Source organism: Notechis scutatus, chromosome 6 (genome assembly GCF_049901735.1).
Source record: "Notechis scutatus isolate UNSWTSFEM ecotype Mainland chromosome 6, rNotScu1.2, whole genome shotgun sequence".
NCBI classification, from domain to species: domain Eukaryota; kingdom Metazoa; phylum Chordata; class Lepidosauria; order Squamata; family Elapidae; genus Notechis; species Notechis scutatus.
In genome coordinates, this window is record NC_142014.1 from 78,033,141 (window position 1) to 78,050,185 (window position 17,045).

Sequence of the window (17,045 nt, forward strand, 5' to 3'; positions counted from 1 at the left end):
ACAAGTCTTAAAACCTGCCAAGTTTGAAGACCCCTTGCTTAGTAACCAGAGAAGGAACAGGTGGGGACACATAGATGACTCAAGCTTGGGAGAGCAGTTCTCTTTCCACGACAACGAAAGTAACCATGATTGACCAAACCAAACCAAACCCAACCCAACCCAACCCAACCAAAAAAAGGAAACCGAATGAAAATCAGAAGAGGGGAAGAGAGAAAAAGGCAGACTTCCCTTCTCCACCCAATCTCCAGAGATTGGTGGACAGTCCTCTTGGTTCACAGGTCCCCGAGGGCCTTTCTTTCCATGATGTTCCTCCTGGTTCCTCTTCGTGAGGACAAAGATCGAGGAGAGGCAGCCATTGTTTTTCTTGGTTTGTTTTTTTCCTCCCCGCAACCACAACGGTGGGACTTCCGAGGGCAAGAGAGCAACTTCTCCCTTGGCGCAGCTTCTGAATGAACCCCCGGGCCTCCTCTCAGCCCGTGGAGGGCGTGCCCTCAAAGCAGCAAAGCATGATGGAGGTGAACCCCAACGTTACTCCTGCTCGGTTTCAATGGAGCAGGCAGTGGTACATTCTGGTTGCCACCAAGGAGGAACCTGCAAGGGACTCCACCCTGAACCCTCCCTGTCTTCGGGGAGTCCTTCTTGTGAAGAGGTCCCTCAAAATCCTGGAGGACCAGTTCCTTGGTGTTGGTAGGTCCAGCAGGTGAGGCTCAGAGACGTCTAGGCGTCTTCTGGCAACTCTCCTTGGCAGCCAGTTGGAAACTTGCACTTGATGAAAACTGAACTGAGGCACGGCTTGGTTTTTTTTTTGTATTTGTGTGTGTGTGTGTGTGTGTGTGTGTGTGTGAAAGTTCTTTTTTTGTTCATTTGTTTTGTGTCGATCCCTCCTGGAAAGTCCCTCTAAGTGGGGCAAGTTCTCAGCTGTCTATGCTCATGAGGGTTATAACTTGTTCAAGTTTGTAGGTAAGCTTCTGCTTTCCGGCTTGGTCGTCCTGACTGAGGGCTCCAAGGATCTGTGAGGAACGGAGAAAGGAGAGAGAGAAAAATGGGAAGGTCTTCAACACGATCTCTCTTAAAGGTACCCATAAGGGTAAGCTTGGAGGGCCGTGATGGCGAACCTATGGCGCGCGAACCCCAGCCAAACTTACATGCACTGCGCATGCGTGCACCTCCCGGCTGATTTTCGGCCCATTTGAGGCTGTTTTTGCCCTCCCGGAGGCTCGAAGGAAGCCTTTGCAGCCTCGGGAGGCTGAAAAATGGGCCTTCCGGAAATACCGGACATGTCGAAACGGCCTCCTGAGGCTGCAGAGGCTTCCTTTGAGCCTCCGGGAGAGCCAAAAGGGCCTCAAACAGGCTGAAAATCAGCTGGGAGGTGCGTGCATGTGCAGTGCAGGTAAAGGGGCGGGGTTGGAGGTGTTGTGCGTGCATGCACGGGGGGTGAGGCACATTGTATTGTGGGTGCCAGCACCCATGTGTGCTTTAGGCACACCACAACCAAAAGGTTCGCCATCATTGCTGTAGGAGAAGCAGAACCTGAAGGAGGAGTCAAGAGAGGAACCAGCCTAGAATCGTTATGTTCTCACAAGCGGTTCATCAACAAAACAGATCATGGCGTTTCACTTTAGCTACATTTGCAGCAAGGTTGAAGGCGGGTGTTTGGACAAAGTTGGCCTGCTTCCTGGGTTTTGCAAACCTAGTTTGCTCATTTAGCTTATGGTCATCCTGCTCATCTCTAACACGCTTGACCTGGTCTGCGTGAGTTCATTTTGGTGGTAGGAAAAACAGATTAAATCACACCCTGACCCAATGTGCTGGGTTCACAGAATATACTAAACTGTCAAAATAACACACACACACACACACACACACACACACACACACACACACTATACAGAACCCTTGACCAATGGTAACATTATTTAAATTTAGCTTTTGGGCAAGTGCTTAAACATGCAGTCATGACTGATCTATTGAAGTGAACTGCAATCCAATTAAGTAGGGATGAACAGCAATAGCAAGAGCCCTTAGACTTATATACCGCTCCACAGTGCTTTACAGCCCTCTCTAAGCGGGTTACAGAGTCAGCATATTGCCCCCAACAATCTGGGTCCTCATTTTACCCACCTCGGAAAGATGGAGGGCTGAGTTAACCTGGAACTGGTCAGGATCAAATTGCTGGCAGTCAGCAGTACTAGCCTGCAACACTGCTTTCTAACCACTGTGCTACCACAACTCTCTAAGAGGTATACATAATACCTACCTACCTACCTATATACATACATACATACATCCAAAATTCCAGGCCTTCCTTCCGTCTATCTATCCAACAATTCCTCCATCCATCCATCCATCCCTCTATCCTAAATATCAGACCAATCAATCAACTATCCCTTCCTCCCTCCCTACATACATACATGCATACATACATCCAAAATCCCAGGCCTTCCTTCCTTCCTTCCCTCCTTCCTTCCTTCCTTCCATCCATCCATCCATCTATCCAACCATTCATCCATCCATCCTAAATTCCAGACCAATCAACCATCTATTCATCCTTCCATACCTCCCTCCCTCCCTCCCTCCCTCCCTCCCTCCCTACTTACATACATACACCCAAAATTCCAAGCCTGCCTTCCTTCCTTCCTTCCTTCCTTCCTTCCTTCCTTCCTTCCTTCCTTCCTCCCTCCCTCCCTCCCTCCCTCCCTCCCTCCATGATCCACCCATCCATCCATCTACCATCCATCCATGATCCACCCATCCATCCATGATCCATCCATCCATGATCTATCCATCCATCATCCATCCATCCATCATCCATCCATCCATGATCCACCCACCCATCCATCCATGATCCATCCATCCATCCATGATCCATCCATCTATCCATGATCCATCCATCCATGATCCACCCACCCATCCATCCATGATCCATCCATCCATCCATCCATCATCCATCCATCCATCATCCATCCATCCATCATCCACCCACCCATCCATCCATGATCCATCCATCCATCATCCACCCACCCATCCATCCATGATCCATCCATCCATCCATCCATCCATCCATCCATCCATCCATCCATCCATCCAACCAACCAACATATAGACAGACTCGATGCTCCTCAAGGTCCCTTCCAATTCTTATGGTATAGATCAGTGTTTCTCATCCATGGCGACTTTAAGTTGGGGAGACTTCAACTCCCAGAATTCCCCCAGGCAGCCATGTTAAGTCCCGTCCCCCCCATTTAAATTGGTGAGGTAGAGAAACACTATTCTGGATGACTCCATGGAATGATTTGCAGGCATGTATGCTCGTCATCAAAGGATACACCAATTGCAAAACCCAAATTTGTTTTTACTCCCCGCCCCCCGAGTCTTAAGAAATCCGTAAAACGGGCTGAAGGATACAACTAAAGGTTAGTTCACCCATTGGCACACGCGGCCCTCACCGCCCCAGGCTCACCTCTTCGCTGTACTTGCCCACATACGAGTAGATCTCGGAGAGTGCGCTCATAGTGTTGAACTCATTCATGTGCATGCGCGACTGCTCGGCTAGATAAGCATTCATATCCTGGTCGCTAATCGCTGGCATCTTGCCGATATCTGAGTAATACCTGGAGGGGAATAAAGCAAAAAGAGTGAGAACCCCGTTAACAAAAAAAAACCAGGCTAGATGTAAAAATAACAGAATAACGGAGTTGGAAGGGACCTTGGAGGTCTTCTAGTCCAACCCTATGCTCAAGCAAGTGATCCTATATCCCTTCAGACAAAGGGTTATCCAATCTTTTCTTTAAAACTTCCAGTGTTGGAGAATTCACCACGAGGCAAGCAGTTCCACTTGTTTAATTGTTTAATTGTTCTCCATCCATTGTTTCTTATCCTGCCTTTGGGTGCTTTGGAAAACAAGTTGACCCCCCCCTCTTCTTTGTGGCAGCCCCTCAAATATTGGAAGACTGCTCTAGGTCCCCCGCTAGTCCTTCTTTTCTCTGGACTAGCCGAACCCAAATCCCACAACCATTCTTCATATGCTTTTGTCTTTAATCATCTTAGTTTTCTTTATTTAATTTAGTCTGTCAAGCATGTATGCGGAAAACAAGTGTAAGTATGAACGTAGAAGTTTCGGGCTCCATTGTGGTCGTACGTCGAGAGCTACCCCGGTACTTCTCAAGGCAAGAAGCTACCACCGATAGTCCTTGACTTACAACAGTTTATTTAGTTGGCATTCAAAGTTACAATGGCGCTGTGAAAAGTGACTCACGACCAGTTTCTTGCCCTTACAACTGTGACAGAATCCCCACCTCATCATCTCCTTTTAAGGACCTCATAACCCCTTGCATCGGGGTGGAGTCTGGGCAACTGAATGGAGTTGAGTGTTTACTGGCCGGATGCCTTTCTTGTCGCTGATGTGGAGTTTTGTTCGGCAAATCTATTCTCATCGTGCCCAGAGAGAGAAAAATATCTGCCTCTACCTAGGATCGAACTCACAGTCTCCTGATGGTGAGGCCAGAGCTCCACCTCTAGGCCACCGTACCACTCACAGAAAACCCCACATCGTGTGATCAACATTCAGACAAATTGACAACTAGCGTGTATCTACGATGGTTGTAGCCTCGTGGGGTGATGTGATCTCCATCTGCGGCCTTTCCCAGGCGAAGTCAATTCCCTTAACAACCATATGATTCACATAACAATTGTGGGGAGACCCTGAACGACCGTGGCAAAAAAGGGTCATCCAATCGGGGCCCTGCTCCCTTAACACCTGCCTTGCTTCACCATGAAAATTCCAGTCCCACTTTTGGTCGTAAGTGGAGAGCTCACCTGTACAGAAATCAGAGAAACTTTGATAAGCAGGCTTGAGAATTCAGTCGGTGTCTGGTCTGAGTTGCAACACCTCACGGTAGCCAAGAGGCCTTTGAAACCACCTTCATGCAGTGTGAAGATTTACGCGCAGAGACCTGGGCGTCTTCAGGAGACTGTCATTTGGGGAGGGGTGTCCCCCCCGCTTCTCCCTGGCTTTTAAGTACGTTTGGGCCATGGAGGACAGGATTTGCAGAAGGTAATCACTCACTATCACCGGCAGCTGCGCTCCGCTGTCAACTGGTTAATTAGATGCCGTCATTTACATTTTTAATTCCTGCAATCTGACATTTTGCACGCACGCTGAGAAATAGCCACACGTGCGGCCCCTGGAATTTGGTAATTCGCAGAGAGGGAGGAAAAAAGCAGGAGCTAAAATGGACGACAGGTGTCTTACAAAGCCACCTTGGCCGCCTGTGGAGTTTTGCACCCGTGTTCAGTTCCTTCCCTGAGCGGTTCACGTTCGTTTAATGGTCAGCCCTGCTAAAGTGACTTTAGGATAGATATCATATGACCAATTTATCACCTCTAATTTTTGTACAGGTAGCGCTCGACTTACAACCACAGAGATAGAGGGACTCACTCAAAACCACCCAGACAACTTCCATACTTAAGGCGGGATTGGAACTCACCGTCTCCGGGTGATTGGCCCAAAGTCACCCAGCCAGCTTTCATGTTTAAGGTGTGACTAGAACTCACCATCTCCTGGTGATTGGCCCAAAGTCACCCCGCTGCCTTCCATAATTAAGGCAGGACTAGAACTCACCATCTCCGGGTGATTGGCCCGAGGCGGCTTTCACACTTAAGGTGGGTCTAGAACTCCCAGTTTCCTGATGATTGAGCCCAAAGTCACACAGCTGACTTCCATAATTAAGGCAGGACTAGAACTCACCATCTCCTGGTGATGGGTCAAAGTCACCCAGCTGACTTCCATACTTAAGGCGGGACTAGAATTCACCACCTCCTGGTGATTGGCCCAAAGTCATCCAGCTGACTATACTTAAGGCGGGACTAGAACTCACTGTCTCCTGGTGATTAGTTCAAAATCACCCAGCCAGCTTCTATGCCTAAGAGAGGACTTGAACTCAAAGTCTCCTTCTTTCTAGCCCGGTGCTTTAACCACTAGACTAGACCCAACTGGGTCTTAAATGAGGTTCTAAGTTTTAGAGGAGAGAAGGTTATATCCTCTTTTCCCATCTCAATAACCAAGCGAAAGGAGAAAGCATCATTTAAGGGGACGTATTAATGTTCCTTTTCCAAGCCTACAGGGCAAGGGTGAAGGAACAGGGGGATAAGGGACCGTAACCACATATTAAGGTTGTGTATCATCTCGGTGACTCCACCCCACGCTGAAGAAGGAAGAGTAGAATATTGTGGCCATGCTTCATTTCAATGTGTGGACTTCTTCTATTAATGGTCTAATGGGTCTTGAGGAACAAAGCAACGGAAGCCAGGTGTCAGTCTAAGGTTCAGATGCCTCGATGCTCATCTTGTGCTTGGACTATTAGATACAAGATTAGAACATAGAAGAAGAGGGTTGGAAGGGTCCTTAGAGGTCTTCTAGTCCAACCTCCTGCTCAAGCAAGAAACCCTATCCCACTCCAGAGAAATGGCTGTCCAGTCTCTTCTTGAAAACTTCCAGTGTTGGGAGTATTTACAACTTCTGGAGACAAGTCGTTCCAATGATTGATTGTTCCTCACCGTCAGGAAGTTTCTCCTGAGTTTTCCAGGGTTGCCTCTCTCCTTGATGAGTTTCCATCTGCGGCTTCTTGATGTGCCTTCAGGTGCTTTGGAGAACGGATTGTTCTTTGTGGCAGCCGCCCTCCGATATTGGAAGACTGCTCTCATGTCACTCCTAATCCTTCTCTTCATTATACGAGACACGCCAAGTTCCCTCAACCATCATATGGGTCTACTTCCAGGACCTTGTTCTTCTTGGTTGCTCTTCTCTGTGCCTCTTTTCTAGGGTCTCAACCGGTGGTGGTATTCTACCGGTTTGGCCCGGTTCTGCCGAGCCGCTAGCAATGATGAGCAGAGGGGAGAATGACCCAGTTCTCTCCACCGTTCTGCTGTTGGGCCTACCCACCCGCCCGGGCTTCCATATCACCTTTATCCGCTGAATTTGTAGCACAGCTGCTTTACGCGGCACAGAATAGTGCCGTGCGGCAGTTGCTGAAGCGACCGGGATTGTGCAGGCTTGCAGGAGGTGAGTTAGAACGCTTCTGCGCCTGCACAAATGCCTCTGTGCCTGTGCAAAGGGCACATTTGGTGCGCGCACCCATGAAAAAAGTGTGTGCCCGCGTGCAAAGCGCGCCCACCAAGCCACGCTCACTGAACCGGTGGTAAAAATATTTGAATCCCATCACTGGTCTCAACGTCTGTTCTGATTTATGGTGACCAGAACTGGACGCAGTATTCTACACGGATGTAGCACTACTATCGCCTAGAACTGCATTAGCTTATTTTAGGGGGGACAGCTACAGCACACTTTCTGACTGTGGCAGCGATACAAGACTTTGGACCTCTTCCAGATGTTCCTGGACCATCAATTCAAGCAGGGGCAACCAGGCTGGAAAAGACACGATGGAACTGGAGAACGAGAAACATCTAGAGGGGCATCAGTTCTCTACTCCTGGCCTAGGGTGCCCCAAGAAACAGTTCCCCATTGCTTGAGTCATTTCCTCCCGGTAATTTATGTGGTCTTCTTGAGACAGTCAACCAAGAACTGGTGGTATCATGGTAGTAACAACAGGCTTTTGGTCACCCTAAAGACAGCTGAGTGATGCTTATAAAGACGCTGTGAATCTCGAGTGAGGAAGAGCAGTGTCTATTTTTGGCTGGTATTTGAATGCCAGGCTTCCAGGAATCTCCTGGTGTTCTGAGATTTGGCTTCATCTCTAGGATGGCTCCCAGTTTCCCAGTTGAAACTATGAGTCTGGCATTTGTTGTGATATTTAAGAGATGTTGTTGGTATTTGTACTTCTGCACCACTAATCTTCTGCCTATCATCCATGAAGCCATCAACAGGCACGTAGAGATGAAGCATATTTACACACCGCTCAATAACAAAGCTAAGAAGGAAACAAAAAAGGCCAGAACACATCCCTTTCCAGCAGCCAACACCCAGATAAGCAGGGATTAACACCAGACAAACAGTGAAGTAGAAAACATCTAATCAAGAAAATAACCAAGCACAAAACCAGATGCCAGGGCAAGCTACTGTATATAAAACACGGAGCAAACCCCACACTCTCTTGTACTGATGACATGACCTAATCAGGCAATGAAAGGTTTGCAAGCAGATGTGGTATTCGGCCAGTTCGGACCAGTTCTGGCATACGGATAGCAAAAATTTTGACTGGCAAATACCATCTCTTGCTGGCCCTGCCCCCACCCCCACCGTTACCTCTCATATATTTCTTTGGTGTTTTTTTTTAGCACAGTTGATTCATGCGGCAGAGTGGATCGCTGTGCCTCAGCTGAGCTTAAAAACACTCCAGGCCATTCAATAGGTTTGACAGAGCTCTGTATTTGTGCCGCACACACCTGCACATGAAGCTTAGCTGATTCGCGCTATTGCCACACCTCAGCTGAGCTTAAAAAAAATACTTCAGGCAGCTATCCAGCCTTGACAGAGGTCAGTATTTGAGTCCTGTGCATGCACGCGAAGCGTGCCTTAGGCACATGCGCGCACACCGGTAGGGAAAAATTTGGAAATTCACCACTGTTGCAAGCATACAACAAAGTGCAGAGAACAAAAAGCACTCCAGACATGTCTGCCAGAGGCCAACACCCAGATAAGCAGAGATTAAACAATTCTGCAGAAAAACCATACCCTAATCAAAGAGGGTAAAACTGGCAGGGCAAGCTACTATATATAAAACAAGAAACAAACTCTACACTCCCTTCCACCGATGACATTACCTACTCAGGCAATGGAACACATACCAACAACCAACCAAGCACAAGAGGGCATCAAGGACTCCACTGTTCTACCCCGAGCTATGGATATTCTCTTCTTTTGGAACGGGTGAGTGTGTTTGTCTGTTGTAGGTTGAAAACCGAGTTCCCAAGCAGATTGGAGGTTCCAGGCGTGGAGGAGAGAGACTTCACTGTTCTCCAAAATGACCCGCTGAAAGGCATCCATGCACTTTATAAATATTCCATTGCTCGCTCTCCTGCTGCGCGGAACATGAGAGTGTGCGCGGGTATTATACCCAATTAAAAATGAATGATGCTTGTGCAAGAAAAACCAACAGTGACATAACCCACTCAGAATAGGCTGGCTCTGTTCTGAACTGTTTCCCATTTTAACTTCCCTCCTGGGGGAGAGAAATGCAAATTGACCGAGTTGACTATATAAACCTGGTTTCCTTCTGGTCTGTTGCACAGTACTGGTGGCAGCAGGGAAGCTTGACCGCTAGCCAAATTCAAGCTAATCTATGATAAGGGTTGGGGGAGGTGTGTGTGTGTGCGTGTGTGTGTGTTTGCAGTCTGTAACAAGTGAGGCCCTGATCTAACCATCTTTTGACAGCAGGCAAGGCAGAGCAGTGGGTTCTCGCTCTGAGGTGCAAAGCCAGTGTGATATCGCAAAATGTTCAGTCAGCATCTGTTAACCGACTTCTCCCATCCCGCTTCCAACATCTGGGTGGTTTTAGAATAAAGGACCCTGAACAAATTCAAGCTAATTCAAACTCAAGTTTAGCCAGTTGGCCAAAAGTTGGCCATTTTCCGCTCCTCCATGCTATCACTCTGCTAACTAACTAATCCCCACAACACTGTCAAACTGTTTATAAGATAAAGGTTTCCCTTGCCCATATGTGCTAATCATTTCTGGCTCTAGGGGGCGGTGCTCATCTCTGTTACAAAGCCAAAGAGCCAGCACTGTCCGAAGACGTCTCCGTGATCATGTGGCCGGCGTGACTAAACACCGAAGGGCACATGGGACGCTGTTACCTTCCCATCAAAGGGGTCCCTATTTTTCTACTTGCATTTTTTACATGCTTTCGAACTGTTAGGTTGGCAGAAGCTAGGACAAGGAACGGGAACTCATTCCCTTACGCAACGCTAGGGATTTGAACCACGGAATTGCCAACCTTTCTTTTTTAAAAATTTTTTTAAAATAAAGTTTATTTAAGATTCATATATTTAAAACATTTAAAAAAACAAACATATAAACAAATAAGGTACTACAGACAAAATTAGTAAGGTACTACACAGACATCACATCAGGACTGCCTTCAAAACAGACAGAAAAATAGCAGCCATCCTTAGCAACCCCAAAGATAAAATTGACCTGGAAAATCAAGGCACATACGAAATCCCCTGTGCATCATGCCCGGCCACATACATTGGACAGACCAATAGAAGAATAAGTACCCGCCTGGATGAACACAAAAATGCAGTCAAAAAGCTGGAACACACTTCCTCACTAGTCCAACACATGGAAGCCACAGGTCATAGCATCAACTTCAATGGCACCAAAACCCTGGCCACTATGGAAAACCCCAGCCACAGAGTCATCAGAGAAGCCATAGAGATTGAAAAAAGACCAGAAAGCATGAATAGAAGAGATGATTCCACCAGGCTGTCAATCATTTGGAAGCCTGCACTCACAAACAAAAAAATCTCCACACCACAAGCCAGGCAAACACCTGGGCACAAACAGATTCCCCCTGAAACCTCCAGCTCAAACACACCCCAACCAGGCACCCAGATGAAACCCAGCTTCCTAACTAATGATAGCCGTCCATTTACCCGAAGCCAAGCTGCACTAAAGACCTCCATTAAAGTAACACAATGCTGCCAGCCAATCAAGATACAAAAAGAGCCAAAAAACAGACAGAAGATATCAGAGACACCCATCAAGCAGAACACAGCAAACTCCGAGACCAATAAACACAGACCAAGACTCCCAACCAATCAGGATGAAGAAAAAACCATTCTGGCACAGCAATAGGCTGCCCCAAATTTAAATCTGAAACCACTGTAAAAGTCTGACCCACAGACGGACACAATACAGAAGCCTGATGATGGCAGATGAGATTCTGCTGAAACGTTGCTACAACTTTAAAAGAACTACAATGACGTGGGAAAATACCCGAACCAAGCCGAACACCATACATGTAAGTACCAAAAACTTAAGAAAACAAATATATATATATATATATATATATATATATATATATATATATATATATATATATATATATATACACACACACACACACACACACACACACATACACATACACATATACATACACATACACATACACATACATACATATATACATTTTGCAGCAGATGTTGAGCAATGGTTACACATTATTTTTCACCCCTAACGTTGACGTGATCTCTCTTGTTACAGTACCTTCTAGTTCTTTTCATGTTTTAATTTCACAGAATACTTTATGATTAAACGCACGTCTTCCATAATTTCATATCTTAGCCAATTGTCGAATATTGCCGTTTCTTTAATCATTCATACCAGCAATTCCAAGTTTTATAGTAGTCACTATCTTGGTTGTTTTTTTTTTAGTAATTTAGTTAGGCTATCCATCTCTGCACATTCATGCATTTTTGGATGACCATTTCCTCTGAAGGGATAGTAGACATGAACCGCCAACCTTTTTGATCGACAAGCTCAGAATCTTAGAGCCACCGCGTCCCCCCAAATATTTATAGTCAACCTGTTTACAGAGTCAGCCTATTGCCTCCCAACAATCTAGGTCCTCGTTTTGCTGACCTTGTAGGACGAAAGGCTGAGTCAGAATCGAACTGCTGGCAATGAGCAGAGCCAATCTGCCAATACTGCATTCTGACTCCCTTAACAAAGGTCTTCCTTAGTAACCAAAATTTTGGGCTCAAACGTGGTCATCGGTCAAGGGCTACCTATAGTCCGAACTCCTTACATCATAAGCCCAGGGGGTGGGATTCAACTGGTGTAACAACCGGTCCGGTGAGCATGCACTTTGTGCGCGCACAACATTTCAAAACCATCCATTTTCAGCTATAAGACTTACCTTCTACTGCAGCCCCAGGACAGGCTAGTGTAGGGGCGGGCGGACCCAAATGGTTCACTGGAACTACCGGTTCGTCTGAACCGGTCCAAACCGGTAGAATGCCATTTCCCCTGCATAAGCGGGGAATTAGTCTGAGCACATTATATCAATACGCGAGGGAAAGGTGGGACCTGCCCACCTCTACAAATGCCTTGAAGGCTTATCTGGTCTTTCCCAAGCAAAAGCTACCAGGCTGGGAAGATTCCTGTACTCCTAGCAGAAAACAATAAAGTAGCTAAGTTCGAAGTCTGGTTTGAAGTCTGGCCCTGACAGTTTCTGCTGCATCTCTTTTCTCTTCTGCTCTTCCCTCTTTCTGCTGTCGTAACTCAGGTGCTCTCACATCCTGGGCAACAGCCAGACAGCCCTTGTGAAGCTCTTCCAATATCAACCTTGAATGCCGTCCGGGATGGCATGACAGATTCATTTGCAAAGGCCTGGCTCTGGGTGCCTCTTCCTGTCAGAGTCTTGAAGACACCTCTATTACTCTGGAACCATCAAGTCTCCCCGGGGAAGGAGGCTGGAGGACAACAGGGTACCTCTGACAGATCTATTTCCTGCGTTTGTGAAATGAACTCCTCCGGTGAGGAAAGGCCTCTTAAATAGCCTGCTGTGTCCCAGGCGAGATCTGGGATGTTTTTCCTCTTGGAGAATATTTATTTATTTCTTTGCTGCATTTATAGGCCACCTATCTTGTCATCCAGCAACTCTGGGTGGCTTACAATGGGTTACTACAAGATAATAAAATAATATAAAGCATGAAAAAGATCAATACGAACGTCCAACGTAACTAAGGTAGCTAAGGAAGGAAGCCACGTGTTCCAATATCTAAGGAACTGCCACACAGAAGAGGGAATTGACCTCTTCTCCAAACCACCTGAGGACTGATCAAGAAGTAATGATTGGGAACTTATCAAGGAGAGATCCATTTCAATCAGAATATAGCTGGAAGAGACCTTTGAGGTCTTCTAGTCCAACCCACTGCTCAAGCAGAAAATACTATAATATTTAAGACAAACGGTTGTCCAACATCTTCTTCAATACCTCCAGTGATGGAGCGTCATGACTTCTGGTGGCAAGCAGTTCCACTGGTTAATTGTTCTGTTAGGATGTTTCTCCTTAATTCCAAGTTGCTTCTCTCCTTGATTAGTTTTCACCCAGTTTGTTCCTTCCTTCCTTCCTTCCTTCCTTCCTTCCTTCCTTCCTTCCTTCCTTCCTTCCTTCCTTCCTTCCTTCCTTCCTTCCTCCCTCCCTCCCTCCCTCCCTTTCCTTCCTTCCTTTTAATTTATTTTTATTTATTTATTTTTGATTTGTCAATCGCTTACAAGATAATAGGTATAAGTATATACATAGTTATGAATACATGGATATATGTAAGAAAAAATAAATAAATATAAAAGAAACAATATGACAGGGACGGTAGGCATGTTGGTGCGCTTATGCACGCCCCCTACAAACCTCTTAGGAAAGGGGTGAGGTCAATAGTAGATAGTCTTAGGTTAAAGTTTTTGGGGTTTGGGGAAGAAACCACAGAGTCAGGGAGAGTATTCTAGACATTGACCACTCTGTTGCTGAAGTCGTATTTCCTGCAATCAAGTTTGGTGCGGTTGACCTTGAGTTTGTATCTATTGTGTGCTCTTGTGTTGTTATGGTTGAAGCTGAAGTATTCATTGACAGGTAAGTCATTGCATTCCTTCCTTCCTTCCCTCCTCCCTCCCTCCCTCCCTGACTCATGGTATCCTAAGGCTTGAAGGGACTTCAGAAGTCTCCTAGAAGTAGTCAAATTCATTGTTAGGAAATTCCTCCATAGTTCTAAGTTGCTTCTCTCCTTGATGAGTTTCCACCCATTGCTTCTTGTCCTGCCCTCAGGTGCTTTGGAGAATAGCTTGACCCCCCTCTTCTTTGGGGCAGCCCCTCAAATATTGGAAGACTGCCATCATGTCCCCCCCAGTCCTTCTTTCCTCTAGACTACCCCTATCCAATTCTTGCAACTGTTCTTTGCAGTCTCCTGGCCTTAGTTGCTCTTAGTTGCTCTTCTCTGCACTTCAGCAACCGGTTGCTGTTTTGACAACGTTGCAAATCCGAGCTCAGGCACTCCGAGAGGTTGCTGGCCAACTCTCAGCGCACCAAAGTGCCTGCGCTTCTGCACCATGAGGAAATCTTGCCTGGCTTTTACTTTGTTTTTGACAGCTCATCAAAATGCAAAAAAAAAAAAAAAAAACCTTCATTAACGATCCTCGCCTCTCTCCGTGCTCTAATCTTCCAGGGTGGCCCGGGTTTCTTCGAGGTGGCGTGGAGCTAATTGTCTTGTGAGTGCCTTTGGAGGGGGGTGGCTGCTGCTTCTCATTACAAAGCTCGTTAATAATCATTTAGCATATGCAACGCGGGTAATGAGACCATGTGTTGCAGGCAGGAGATGGCAATTACAGGAATGACATAATTAGGCAACCGTTCCGGGGGTGGGGGGGGCAGGGGGCATCGAAGTCTTCATCAGAAGCTCGGAAGAATCCCAACTCAAAGTAAACTTCAACCGTGGGACGGTGGGACTTGGTTATGCCAACTTGATCTGGGGTTTGCCCACTCATGGAAACACCCCTGGCAGAAGACAATGGGGCGGATGTCCGCATTGCTAAGGATATCAACGTTGGACATTTTAGACCAAGGGGTCTATTAGACACTGGTTTACGCAGACGTGAGAAAGAAGGACTTTGACTTGGAGATGAAAGAAGAGGACTGCAATAATGATTTCTAGATCAAGAGAACTCATGGGATAAGTCTTACTTAACGATTACTATCAACCTGCTTTCCATGGAGGACCTGTGTCCTGCATGAGTCAAAAGGAGGGCTGGGAAAATATCTACAGACCCCCTCACATCCCGGACATAAACTGTTTCAACTCCCACCCGCAAAACGACGCTACAGAGCACTGCACACCAGAACAACGAGACACAAGGACAGTTTTTTCCCCAACGCCATCCCTCTGCTAAACAAATAATTCCCTCAACACTGTCCAACTATTTACAAAGTTTGCACTACCATTACTATTAATCTTCTCATCACTCCTTATCTCCCATCCCCTCCCACTTGGGAATGTATGACTCTAACTTTGTTGCTTGTATCCTTACGATTTATATGGATTGTTCCTAGTATGATTTGATTGCTTATTGTACCCCATGACCATCATTAAGTGTTATGATTCTTGACTCATGACTCTTGACAAATGTATCTTTTCTTTTATGTATACTGAAAGCATTTACACCAAATCAAATTCCTTGTGTGTCCAATCACACTTGGACAATAAAAGAATTCTATTCTATTCTATTTTTATTGACTGAGAAACCGGAGTTCTTTGCAGGAAGCCAAGAAGTTCTTGCACTTCAAGTCTTGTGGAAGTTCAGGCTATCCTGGTTTGTGTTTGGAGACTTTTGGTTTTGATTATTTCCTTGCAATTTAATCTAGTGTTCTTGGCAGCCTTGCACAACCTTAGCAAGGCTCGTTCTTATGTGGGACCATCAGTTTTTAAGAGTGTTTTTTTACTGTGAATGAACAGAATTCACAGAGAAGCATTTAAAAGGTTTTGCTTTTATCTCTGGTTTTTGTTTGCTTTGAATGAGGCTCGGGTCAGAATACCCACCCCACCCCTCCCAGGAGCCCCCATGTGGCCTGTATTGGATGCAGGTAAGTGCAAAGTGCATGTGGAGGCTTGGGGGAGGGAGAAAAATGGGCCTCCCGGAAATTCAGGAAGGCCGGAAACAAGTTTCTGGCTTCCAGAGAGCCTCTGGAGCCCGGGGAGCTTGTTTTTCCCCTCCTGGAGGCTTGAGGGAAGCCTCCAGAGCCTGGGGAGGGCAACCCCCCCGCCGCCATGGTGCAGGAGGCCGACTAGGCCACACACACCCCGTCATGGTGCAGGAGGCCGACTAGGCCACACACACCCCGCCATGGTGCAGGAGGCCGACTAGGCCACACACACCCCCGTCATGGTGCAGGAGGCCGACTAGGCCACACACACCCGTCATGGTGCAGGAGGCCGACTAGGCCACACACACCCCATCATGGTGCAGGAGGCCGACTAGGCCGCACACACCCCGTCATGGTGCAGGAGGCCGACTAGGCCACACACACCCCGTCATGGTGCAGGAGGCCGACTAGGCCACACACACCCGTTATGATGCAGGAGGCCGACTAGGCCACACACACCCGCCATGGTGCAGGAGGCCGACTAGGCCACACACACCCGCCATGGTGCAGGAGGCCGAATAGGCCACACACACCCGCCATGGTGCAGGAGGCCGACTAGGCCACACACACCCGCCATGGTGCAGGAGGCCGACTAGGCCACACACACCCGCCATGGTGCAGGAGGCCGACTAGGCCACACACACCCTGCCATGGTGCAGGAGGACGACTAGGCCACACCCCCACCATGGTGCAGGAGGCCGACTAGGCCACACACACCCCGCCATGGTGCAGGAGGCCGACTAGGCCACACACCCCTGCCATGGTGCAGGAGGACGACTAGGCCACACACACCCCGCCATGGTGCAGGAGGCCGACTAGGCCACACACCCCCACCATGGTGCAGGAGGCCGACTAGGCCACACACACCCCGCCATGGTGCAGGAGGCCGACTAGGCCACACACCCCCACCATGGTGCAGGAGGCCAACTAGGCCACCCCCACCATGGTGCAGGAGGCCAACTAGGCCACACACACCGTGGCCACGCCCACCCAGCAACCAGGCAGAGAAGCCCTTGCTAAAATGTTTGAAACCCACCCCTGCGCACAACGGGCATTCCCGTTTCCCCCCGTTTGTGCGAGACGCACACCGTTTTGCTTGCCGGCTTTGTTCGTTCTTTCTTCCGGCTGGCCTTGAGCTCATTTGTCAGGAGGAGAGGCCCAAACCCGCTAAAGACTTCTGTGTTGTAGGCAACATTAAAAGCTGTTTTTCCTCGGCCGTGTTCCCCATTGACCGGATAATTATTTTTTTAGGATTGGACGGAGACCTCGGCTTCTTACGGAGGCGGTTTCTTAGCAACCCGAAGGCAGCTCGGCAGAGACCTGCCTTTAATTAGGCCCCAGTTCTGCAGGATGAGAAGAAATGCCAGCTGCTTACAAGCCCTGGGAAAGGAG

General features: G+C 47.6%; 1 protein-coding gene across 1 annotated transcript in view; it reads right to left on the reverse strand.

Annotated features, from left to right (window-relative positions):
* Window positions 1–368: 368 nt before the first annotated feature.
* The window catches only part of PLXNA4 (plexin A4), a 557,017-nt gene continuing 540,340 nt past the window's right edge, over window positions 369–17,045 (reverse strand). The window contains exons 31-32 of the mRNA XM_087968909.1: window positions 3,461–3,611; window positions 369–1,010 (exon numbers count right to left, since the gene is read on the reverse strand). Coding sequence (XP_087825035.1) covers window positions 915–1,010; window positions 3,461–3,611 — 247 coding nt within the window. The 3' untranslated portion in view covers window positions 369–914. The remainder of the gene's footprint in view (window positions 1,011–3,460; window positions 3,612–17,045) is intronic.